Source organism: Ammodytes marinus, assembly GCF_949987685.1.
Source record: "Ammodytes marinus genome assembly, chromosome: 7".
Taxonomy (NCBI): domain Eukaryota; kingdom Metazoa; phylum Chordata; class Actinopteri; order Uranoscopiformes; family Ammodytidae; genus Ammodytes; species Ammodytes marinus.
This window is the reverse complement of record NC_137211.1, coordinates 11,423,463-11,435,464: the sequence shown is the minus strand read 5'-3', so window position 1 is coordinate 11,435,464 and position 12,002 is coordinate 11,423,463. Positions and strand designations below refer to the sequence as shown.

The window sequence follows — 12,002 nt, the reverse complement described above, 5'->3', positions numbered from 1 at the left end:
AGAAAGAGCGAAGAAGTCTCAGATCAATGGAGGAAGGACAGATGGGTTATCAGACAGAAAAAGAAAAGAGTAAGTAAGAAAGACGGAAAGATGAACAATTTGTAGCACGTAAGTCTCAAATTCTTTACCCCACCCCATTTAAATAAAATCAATAGAAGAATTTGTGCACATGACTTATTTTCATCATTCACCAGCAGGATACTTACGCCATTGAAATGACCATGAAATCCAGCCAGTTCCATGGATCTCTAAGGAATGTAAACCCGTCTATACAGAATCCTCGAGCACAGATTTTTACAAGAGATTCAAATGTGTAAATCCCCGTGAATGTGTACCTGAAAGAAAAAGGGTTGACAGGTTCAGTTCACCAGGCTTATTTAAAGTTTCTTCATATCTTAATGTTAGAAGCTGTTGAAACACCCTGTTATACACAAATGTTAAAAGTAAATGGTCTCATCGATTGTTTTTAACAAAGCAAATGTGTTTATTTGCTTTCTTTCTTTTTTACATACATTTGCATGATCGCTTTACTAGAGTTAGCAGTATGCTAGCCCCATTTTGTGCATCTCATTTATTTGTATTACATTCTAGTCAAATAGGTAAAGAAAAAAACAGGGATCACCAAAGACATTAGGATCGATCTTCCAAAATGTGTTTTATTATTCAGTGGAGCAAAACAGATAGATTTCTGTCCAGATAGCTAAAAGAGTATTTGAGTGGTTGGGAAATACTGTACATTCAAAGCAGCAGTAAGTTTTGTTCAACGACCTTTGGGCCTTTTCAAACATTGCAGGGTAATTTATTTTTCAAATAATCTCATGCTTTGCGCTCCAATGATATGGTACCATTCAGCATATGGTTAAGACTGAGGGCAAAACTGGGGTTAGCGGTTAGCATAGCATTCATACCATTGAGTGAATATATTAAACTTGTACTTACTCGACTTGTTTTGACCATTCCGGAGGATCACTAAAGGTCATGAATATACAGTTGGTCAAAATAGTACACATAATGATCATGCTGAAAAGAGTACCATGTTAAGGAAAATGTGGATTAAAGAGGAAATCACAGACAACATCAGACCTTATTTAAAATGTCAAACAGAACAACACAGAATAAACCCTCATAAAAACCTACAGTGCATGCATCAACTGTGATTTCTATGGTCTACTCAGGGCTCAACATACAAAGTTGATGTCCTAAAACCTACTCATAGCACTTAACAGACCCTACTATACTATTTTCCTTTAATGTTGCATTATGTATGTGACAGTGACTATGTGTTACAAGCACAGCATATTCTGATTAAGGTCGATACTCCGGTTAAGACAATATTCCAAATAAGGTGTTTACGTGGTCAGCAGCTACAGGGATATTCCCGTTTACTAGTCAATCAACTTATTCTGAATATTCTTTCTACAAAATTCTTTGGTAGAAGCGTCATGATGTCTGACGTCAGACAATATTTTTCCCGTAACATTCCTGTACCGGCCAAGGAAAATTAACATTTTTTATGTCATTATCGTTGCCTTGCATCGTTTTGTCAGCCAAAAATGACACCACTTCTTTTAAGGAGCCTTGTTGCATGTTAATACACTCTAGTTTAACAGCCATAAACCAGGGCAAGTGTCGCTTATTGCGACAAATGCCGAAAAATGCAGAAAAAACTCTGGTCGTAATAATTATTCTGATTAAGGGGTATACATGCCACAATGATGTGATTAAAATAGGAATACTCCACGTGTCTTAATCTGATTATGGCTGGAATATGAGCTTATTATGATTAAGGTGAGCAGAAACTGCTGTTCACATGGCGATGTCTTAGTCGGAATATGACCGTAACCGGGTTAATATCGGAGTATTGCTGTGCATGTAAACACAGTCACTGATATAGGAGGGCAATGATAAATCACCGGAGCACTCTTTTAGATTTGTGTTGTGTATTGCCTCTTTTGGGACAGCTTGTTGTTTATATATATTAAACCTTAGCCCAGTAGCCAATGGACAGGTGCTGGATGGGTTATAGTATCAATAGGGGATCCGTTTTAATGTTATTTTCACCAAGTGGTAAATCATTAAGTAGATTTCGAAAGTTTTTTGGAAATAAAGCTTTTAATCAGCTGAAGCTTGTAATCCAATACCTCTATGTATAGAGGGGTCTAACCTTAAAACCTTTGATCAAGGTAATGAGATGGAGGGAACATTGCTCGACTATAATAGGCTCATTTCAGAGATCTAGCCTGGTTTACTGTTAAGGATGACTCATACTTTGTGCAAGACTTCCCTTGCAAAAGATGGAATGGCTAGCTAGCACCTGGCTTCCTGAATGCTCCTGACATCCAGACTCACACTATAACAGGCCAATTGTTGGTTAACATCTCATATCATGAATAATACACGTGAAAAAAAAAACTTTGTCTTTGCAGTTAAGACAGCATTTGAAAGGATATGAATGTATCAAAATTTTAATAGCTATTCGCCTAAGCAGATTAAAAGGACTTATGAAGTACAAGGCAGGGTTGGCACTAAAACGGAATATGGTCTTCCCCCTATTTAGCACTATAAATGTCTGTGGAGAGAAGAGAAAGAGAGGGAGGGAAAAAGAGAGAGGGGAAGAGGGAGAGTGTTAATCAATGAACCATCAAATAAAAATAAACAATTCACAATAGATCATTAAAAACAAAGACCAAAAGCAACATAATTTGATCAAAAAACTAAAACTAGATATGAAACATAAACATATACCTAATATGTAGCCAATATAAAACATAATATGGGTGCATTTGTTCATAAAGGAGCAAGTAGTAAGTGAATGTATTCCATGTCACATAAAATTAACTGAAACATATTTGAATGGAGCGGAAATGGCTGCCGCGATATGTTTTATGTTGTCCCAGTCACTCAGCACCATGCACATCATGGCTTCGGTGGTTTCAAGAGAAGGAAAGAAGCAAAAACCGAGAGGTGCGGGCAAGCCTCTTTCTGTGGACAACCTCATAATTGTTTAAATAAAAGATGGCGATGTGCATGAAACTTTAATGAGACTGTGCATTTGCACAAGTGATATGGGCCCTTGTGCTTTTAACAAGGCATCCCTCACTACATTAGGCCCTGCAGAGCTCCACGCTGAAACAGTGGAGACAGGAGGAAGGGAGAGGAGGAAGAACGGGAGGGCAGCTCTACTGTAAGAGACCTCATGGTAGTCTCACATGCCTTCATGTTATCTGTTATCAACAGAATTGAAAAATTATGTGTAAAATGTTGTAACCAAGAAATAAACATCTCAGGAGGAACGATGCAATCGAAACAAAGACCTTTTTCCACCCGGAGGACAAGACACAGATCTGTCAGTTGACCCCCATGACGTTAATTTGATTAAGATCTACAGACAACGCAGAACAAGCCAGTGCAATTTAACATTATATAATCTTACTCTCTAGTTACTATTGCAGGTCAGAGCAGCAGCCTCTCGCCCGAGTGTTAATATACTCTCATTTATGCTGTAAACATTCCCAGTAAGCACTACAGTCAGCCATAACGTTGCAAATGGAAACCTCATAACTGCCTGCAGCATGACAGTTATTTTAAATACAACCGAACCAATACACACATGTTGTGTGCATATGCATGACCAATACAGATATACTAATGCACATGCACACACAAGCTGACACCCGCACCCGCACACACACAAACACACACGGCTCAACAAGAAACCAAACTAGTTCTCATCCAACACACACACGACTGCCATACATGTAGAGTTTTTTTTTTGACGCATGACTAAACTGCTGCAAAGCTACTGAAAATTTCATAATCCAGAGCTGAGCAAAGAGGAGAGCATAGGAGAGGCAAAGCAAGGCAGAAAAAGCGGGGAGATGAAGAGCGAGTGAAGCAGGCAGGCAGGCAGCAACTGTGGCAGCAGCAGGCTGAGGGGAAGCAGGGCGGAGGAAGCCGGGCAGAAGACCGATAGGAGAAGGGGGGGAGGAGGGGGGATGGGCAGGAGAGAGCCAGCAAACGAGCAAGCAGCTTCGAAACGGAGGCTCCAGCCATCAGGCCAGGCTGCAGCATCTGCATTCATGGGGGCCACAGCAGCCATTCAGAGAGCCTTCTTCTTTCAAATGGCAAATGGTAAACGTGACTGCGATTTATGGGTCCTTTAGTCCAAGAGCCTTCCATTCAGACACATTAACACAGCGATGGCCTAGGGCTCAGCTGCCATGCCAGGTGCTAAACAGTTCATGTATTCCTTGCCGTGCACTTTTCCTAGTCACTAAATTACCAGCGCAAAAAATGCGCTCATTCAAGAGATATTATTTCTGGGTGGGTAAAATTTTATTTTCAACCAATCTGGAGACATCCAAACAGGTCCTGATCTACATATCATCTTCGTTTAGATTAAATGTCATGGTCTGCCTCATGCCATCTGTGACTTTTGAGTTGGAATCATTGTAAATATTCATCTAAAATCCAAGCAGAGGACAGAAGAGCAGATGCTGCCACTATGGCCCTGTTTCCACCTGGCATTAATATGTGGTTCTGAGGAATCCGATCGTTATATGTAAATGTAATATGCTTGTTCACACCTGGCCTTAACAATGCGTCTTCTATGCGCGTTTGCGATCCAGATTCGAATTCCCCGCGCTGTATGGAAATCAGCTCGTACATCATTTCCGCTTATACACTCCATCTTCAATGTTTTCTGTTTTCTGTTGTCTGTTTACCTGCAACGGTGCGCTTTTATGACGTAAATTGTCGCGTGAATGAGTAGGCGTTTCCGCCCAGTCACTCGCCGCAGTTGAGTGGGCGGGGCCTAATGTGTATGAGATGCGCATACGCGTTTCCACTGTTAATGGGTATGTGGATAAGTGGTCTCAAACCACCTCCGAATGTGGATAATTTCAATGCGCATTCAATGCGCATTGAGCGTGTTTCCACCTGTAGTTAGCGCGATCGGATCCTAAAAACCACATATTAATGCCAGGTGGAAACAGGGCCTTTGAAACGTGTACCCTAGTGTGGTGGGTAGGGTATTTATTTCCGTAATAGGGCTCATTTTATTTAATACAAATAAAGAAAATCTTGCAAGGCCCTGTAGTATTTATGTTAAAAAATGCACCTTCAGATCCCCCCTGCAAAATGCCTTTCGGTGAGTCTGACAGCAGGGAAAAGGAGATCAAGTGTGCTCATGCATCCTCGCAGATGCCATCCATTTAATCCCTATCCTAACTTCCTCCCTCCTATCTCTTTCACTTTGCCTTGAAAATGATCTATTTCTTCAGCATTGTTCATTGCCGCCAAGCTTGACGTGGCATGGTGGCCTGGTGGTCTCATTTATAATACTGTGCGTAGAATCCATCCTAAAACATTGCATATTCCCGAAACTAATAAACAGGGCACTTTGACTGACATGAGAAAAAAAGGGAGGTGATCAAGCGGAAAGAAACGTCGGGGAAGGAATAAAGCCTGTGCCGTGTGCCACCATAACTGGCACACACACACACCCTGATTACAATATCATGGCACAGTCATTATAGTTTTTGTAAAGCAGTTTCACCCATATTTGTACTGTATGAAATATCTCGCATTAGCCTTCCTGTAGGCCCATATTATTGATAACATGATTTTATCTCACATTCCATAACAGTTTTAATTCATATTTGCTGGCCTTAACTTTGACAAAGCTACTTTTTCCACACTGTCTAAAATATATATTGCTCTCCTACTGGCCATGCACACACAAGGACACACCCCCCCAACATATCTAGCGCTGTAAGATTAAACAAAAAATAATCAAAACATGTTTAAGTCTACTTGATAATTAATTCAACCTACATCAACTGCATGCCAACCATAAAAAACCATACAACCAACTTACCAACTATAAGTAAGCTTATACATTGTGAAATATATTTGGTGCCAAGTGTTTCATCGTTCATATGTGTTTTTCTGATGACTGAGCTTTATTTCGTGGTGTTGCCATTGAGGGTAGCTGATTCTCAGAGTCGGGAAAAAACCTTGTGGGAGTTGAAAGTTGCAGTGGGACTACGCACACTTTTCCCGCATAGAATCTTTCTTTAAATACCAAGGTTTGCGGTGAAATGTGCAAAAGCAGCCTGGCCTGCCCCCTCTCCTCTCAGTGACAAAGACACAAGAGAGCTGTTCTTTCATCAAGGTCACCACCTGATCTGACGTCACGTTGGCTGACCCAGCTGCCAGAACCAAAGCAGCATCAGCTCCCTTTGGCTGGCATTGGAACTAGACTAGATCAAGAGGGCCATAATTAGATTTGCCTGAAGCTGAGAGCTGAAGGGACTGCTGATGGAGGTGTAGAGACAAGAAGCAAAACACAAGAAGCACAAAGAAGCTTGCACAACTTGCATGCACCCGTGACAGCAATGCATGGACGTGTGTGGACAGGAAAGCAAGTGAGCTGTGCATTCAGGGTTTCCCGCAGCGCATTATGGTTTAGGTGACAGCCTAAACAACACCAGGTGCTGCACAATTAATCTACTCAAAAATAAACGCATGATTACACGTAAGAAAATGTAATTTTGAAGTTTTGCTGTCTGTAATAATGCTGCTATTTTATTATTAAAGATCTATGCTTTAAATACTAGACTAACAACGGTTGTGGCGCAGCTTCACGCTGTCTTCCCTTCTTATTGCTCGAAGCCATAAAGCCTTTCTTTCGGCGGGATTTTTGGGGGCATTGCAAAGGAATAAAACAAAAATGTTTGTTTCTTACTTTATTGTTGGTGCAACCAACCACGCAACAACGCTGGACAATGCGGATTGAGATAGACCGGCATATTTTGAATGATTGCGCTGTCCTTGTCTATGCTATTAGCATTATAGTTTCTCCCAAAAGGGGGGTTGGCGACGGGAATCCGCTCTAAATGATGTATTGCCAGCCTAACGTATGAACACCTGAGACAGCACAGAGAAAAGTCATGAATGCAGGAGAGTGATGGCCCAGGCAAGTTTAAGTTTGCAGAAGTGCCACACTACTACTGGCCTTGACCTTTAAAAAAAAAGGCAATACATATTCTACAACTAGCAGATTTATTATAACCATTAATCTATTAAAAGGCTATCGCAGTATTGTCCATAATAATACCACAACCCCCCCAGCCCACCACCTTAACTAACAACCCACAACCATAACTAAAAGAACTGGCGTTAATGATCAAAAAAGCAGGACTTTTTTCAGTGACAAAAAGGTTCATGCTGTATAACACTGTCTCAGAATACAGTGCAGAGTGCATAGATGGCTCTGATTTTTCCAAAATGGGTGTAAGTTTCATGGAATATTGGATATTTCCTTTATTCAGCCTTATTTGACCCTCTGTCAATATTTGAGGGTGACAATAAGTTTTTCTATCCACCATCATTATTTCTTGTTTTTTTAGCTATTTTGTCAGAGGCTGATTGGTCATATGGTCATCCGTGCTTAGTTGTCCTATTTAGCAGATTTGGTTGACAGGTACACACGATGAGGGGCTCTTCTCTCAAGGTCAACCCGGACGTCCTCACACCGAGCTCAATGATGACGAAGCCCCAAAGAGACATGTGTGTCCTCTAAAGGCCAGGACACACCGGTCCGACTACCCGAAAATGGAGTCTGCCGTTTCAGGCAGCTCCAGTCTGCCCGTCGCGGCCAAAAAAGTGCCAAGAACACACCGAGCCGACTGCTGACTTTCCGTACGCTCTGCGCTTGCGCGGGACGCAATGTCTCCATAACAGCAGGCGGCGCTAATCTGTTTTGTGGCCCCAAAAAATACGGAAGCCGGAAATGATGGGAAAGCTCTCTAGACCATAAACATAGATAGAAATACGTATTTATATTTATGGACCATAAAGAGCACCATTTTTAGCAGAGAGTGTCGAGCATGGTGTCGAGCAGTCAACAAGGGTTGATGCATGTGAGTACTCGCTGAACGAAACAAACAAACACATTAAAACAATGGCTAGCTGTTGTTAGCTGTTTGAACTACCCGCCTCACTTCCGGGCTTCACTGATTCGCTAGCCCTCCACCAATGAAATTGCTCCAACTGAAAGACTGCCCGCTGCCCGACGACATCTACGACGACCGACGTCACGGCACACACCAAACAGATTTGTGTCCCCGCCCCTTCCAGACTCTCCGACGGCGATTATCGGGCCGGTGTGTCCGGGCCTTAAGACTCCTCTAGGTGCTGCTTTTCTCTACTGCCACAGATTCATATTTTGAACAATTAGGAAAGTCGGTCAAGTGGAACACAAGTCTTTCAACAGTTACTGCTTCTGACCTTTTCCCCCAGAGTCCTGTAAGAACAGCAGAGATACGTCAAACTGCCCACTCAACAGCTCAAGAACTCGAGGAAGAAAACTCGAGGAGGAAAACATAATAACATGCAACCTTAATCATGATATTAAAATAACTGTCGACACAGCACACCTAGAAGCCAAACAGCTCAAACCGCACAACGTCTCGCCATCCAACCATAGCCCATGACTCGCCTTCACATCATGAAGCCACTCATCTAACGACCATTATGTGAAATATTATTTTAAATGTTTGTGCTGAGCTGATCAACCACAATACCCGTCTATCTGCCTAAGCATCAAAAGGGGCATGTGTGCTGATCCATCACCGGAAACCACTTGTTAAAAAAAAGCAGTTCCTGTTGCAGTCAGACTTGAATCATTTTTAGCTTAAAATTGCCTCATTAGAGTGCTTGGTACTTTGATGATGCCACACCCTCTGTTTTGAAGTAAGTATTATTTCAAAAACAACACCTGAACTGACTTTGCCACCTAAACTGAAAACATTTAAAACCGGTTGCAAACGCAAAACAGGTCAGACACATAGAGCTGAGTGGGTGATGTGATGAAATGTAATCATGTTCTGACTGAATAAACACAAAATCGGGATTTTCGACGCCTGAAGTAGAGAGACGAATACCATTCATAAATAGAGTTGGGTCTATCTTTTGACATTTTCTGATACCAGTGCTGATACTATATGACATATATCCAAAATATACACTGAGAAATATTAACAGCCTTTTGTACAACAACCTTTAATGTCAGATAAAGTTAAACGTTAAGTAGACAAGACATTGAATCAGACATTTGATGCAAGCAGCGTTTTAAACTCTTTTGTTGTTTTGGACAAATTTTTTTATCGCCATTCGATGCCCAGCCCTATTCAGAAACATTGTTTGGTTTAAAAAACTCAAGCAAATGTCAGTTGACATCAGTATGTGTGTGTGTGTGTGTGTGTGTGTGTATTTGTAAACTCACTTTCTGAGTATTCCGGTAGAATGGGTCCAGGTCCTCCAGTGGTGTCGCCACCATTCCTTTAGGGATGTCCCCGTAGATGTAGGGCAAGCTCTTCCCAGTCTCCAAGTCTCTGTTGGGCTTGGGCTTGTTGTCGTCGTCATCGTCGCGGTAGCTACTGTCCTGCTTGGGTGGCTTTTTGTTCTTCTCCTCATTGATGCGCTGCTCAAGGGTCGCCAAAGATTCCGAAGTGAAATACCTGAAGCTATCAGGTCCTGGCGGAAGAAGGGCAGCAGCCATGTTTTCATCCTGCAGCTACTTGGTCTTTAGGTTTGTACCATCCACAGTAGCAGCTCTGCAGGAGAAGCAGACAGAGGAAGAGAGGTCAACCAAAAGCCTTTTATCTGGCATGTTGAGAAAGTAAACACCATATATCTAAAAAAAAAAAGAGCAATTGGATGTTACTTGTGATGAAATGCAATACAACCACTGTAAATGTTAAACATTCGATTCCACTGAAAGAATATACTTTATTACTGCATGAGGAACTACAAAAATGGCAGCCTGAAATGGCAAATTATTTATCTACAGAAAATTCCAATTTTTTCATACAGGCGACAAATAAAAGTTCCAGAGTAGGAAAAAACGATGAGAAATCCTGATTATAAAGGGTAATAGGACACAACGTGTTTTCCACAGTATTTTAACGATCATTAAGAATCTTTGAGATAAATATTATTTCTAAACATTTAAATTTTGTTTCACTTGAAGTATTTATGTTTCACTCTTACTAATTAAATAAAGATTTAAAAATATACCGTTATCTTAGTATATTTAGATATTTAGTTTCATGTCCACAAGGATTCTTTTTAGGCAGGCAAGAAAATGCCAATGCCAAAAAAATGCCAAAAATTAAAAGCTACGGTGCTTATAGTTAAGTGAAATGTGTCTGGACACCTTATCCTTCACTCGCTCCCTTAATTTTTCTTTATCTCAGTTAACAAGATAAGATGATCCTTCAGTGTTTCGGTGCTGAAGAAAAACAATGATAAGGGAAAAATATGTTTACAGACAAATACACACAGCATAACAGCTGCTCAGTGTGTGGCTGGTTAAACAGACTGGTATGGTTTGAGATCAAATACTGGGGCGATGGCCCTTGGAGCATAAGGTAACAATAGGTTAGCAGATTTAGTAATCCCCCATCAGAAATCTGTGTGTTTGTGACATGACTTTTGAGGGGCGAAAGATAAATATGATAGTAAATAGATCCTGGATGATGGTATCAAACATATTCCTGCTACATTTTGCATTCTATGTTAAGTACTTTGTTTTGTAATGAATCCTATGGTCTCAGAGAGAAAGATATAACAAAATGTACATATCTGAGAGACATTTTTGTCCGTTATGCCTGGTCTTCGTTCAGGCAACAACAGCATAAAGACGCGACTGAATGAGCAGACATTTCCCCTCCGATTTTGAAAACAAGCTCTACATGCGGGATTAAACGCAAGAAACAAAGACAATGGACCCATTAAAGGGTTTGGACTGCTTGTGATAGTTTGGACAGCCATGGAAACGCTAACAGAAACCTCAGTGCAATAAATGGCTGCATGAGTCAGTAGAGCCTTTTTCCCAAACACATTCACATGAAACATAGCCACACCTGAGCTGAGACATTGACATATTTGAAAGATGACAAATGGCTGTAAGGATATCATTTTGAGTTACATTTTCAAACATCAGAACTCACCCTTGTTCACACTGACATTACACACAGACACTAACCGGGGCCTATGGGGAGTGGTGGAGGGAAAGGTGGGTTCAGTGTAAGGAGAGACACCACCATCAAACATATCTTAATGGAAGGGCCTGTCACCTGGCCTAGTCTACTCTCTTGCATAACCTTCCCTCGGGGATCAATAAAGTAGTAGGCCAAAACAGTCTAATGAAAATAAAACAAAAGGTGTTAAGCTGATATCACATCACACACACACACACACACACACACGAAAACATGCAGCCGGTGAGAGCCAGGACGTCTGTTTTAAAATGGACCCCGGAACCTTGCAGTCACTGAGCCTTCTGCTTGCACTGCTGGCGCTGTCCGCTCCAGCACCACAGGAGCACGCATGCACACACAACACATATATGCATGAAAACATGATACATTGAAGCCTGATGTAGAGGCATCGTCCTCACAGAGGAAAGAGGGGCACATTCTAGCATCTTCTCAAATCATTTCTAGCATCCACGACAGACGCGGTGAGAAATGGAGACTTGTTTACAAAATATTTTAATTAAGGAGAGCCTTGCTTTAGGCACAATGATGTGCTAGTAACATCCCCTCATATATTTTAGTGAATAATATATTTTTTAAAGACCTGCTTTGCCAAAGAGACGCGTACAACCTCGCGCCCAGGGAAGTGGCCCGCTATAAGCCAAATTGGCCAAAGCGCTTCTGCTGCCGCTGCAGTGGGGGTTTGTATGTTGAAAATGTCACGCTGTGGTAAACGCTACCTGGGATTTTTCAAAGTCACATGTGTGATGTCAATGTATCGTAATAAAATAGAACAGTATGTCCCTGTTGTTACAGCATATAGCCTAGGCTAAGATTACTTTTTTCCATTCGGGATATTCTGTGCGTTTTGCGCGTTTCCTTGAATGATCTGCACCACACCCGTGAAGCCATGACGACTGCCAAATCAATCAAGGCTCTATCTGTGCACAAGATAGC

At 41.4% G+C, this 12,002-nt stretch overlaps 1 protein-coding gene across 2 annotated transcripts in view; it reads right to left on the bottom strand.

Annotated features, from left to right (window-relative positions):
* scn8aa (sodium channel, voltage gated, type VIII, alpha subunit a) overlaps positions 1–9,565 on the bottom strand; it is a gene marked incomplete at both ends in the record, with an annotated part of 42,235 nt that extends 32,670 nt beyond the window's left edge. For both annotated transcript variants that reach the window (XM_080030505.1, XM_080030506.1), the window contains 4 exons: positions 207–335; positions 940–1,020; positions 2,400–2,569; positions 9,290–9,565. In XM_080030505.1, coding sequence (XP_079886631.1) covers positions 207–335; positions 940–1,020; positions 2,400–2,569; positions 9,290–9,565 — 656 coding nt within the window. The remainder of the gene's footprint in view (positions 1–206; positions 336–939; positions 1,021–2,399; positions 2,570–9,289) is intronic.
* Positions 9,566–12,002: the final 2,437 nt, after the last annotated feature.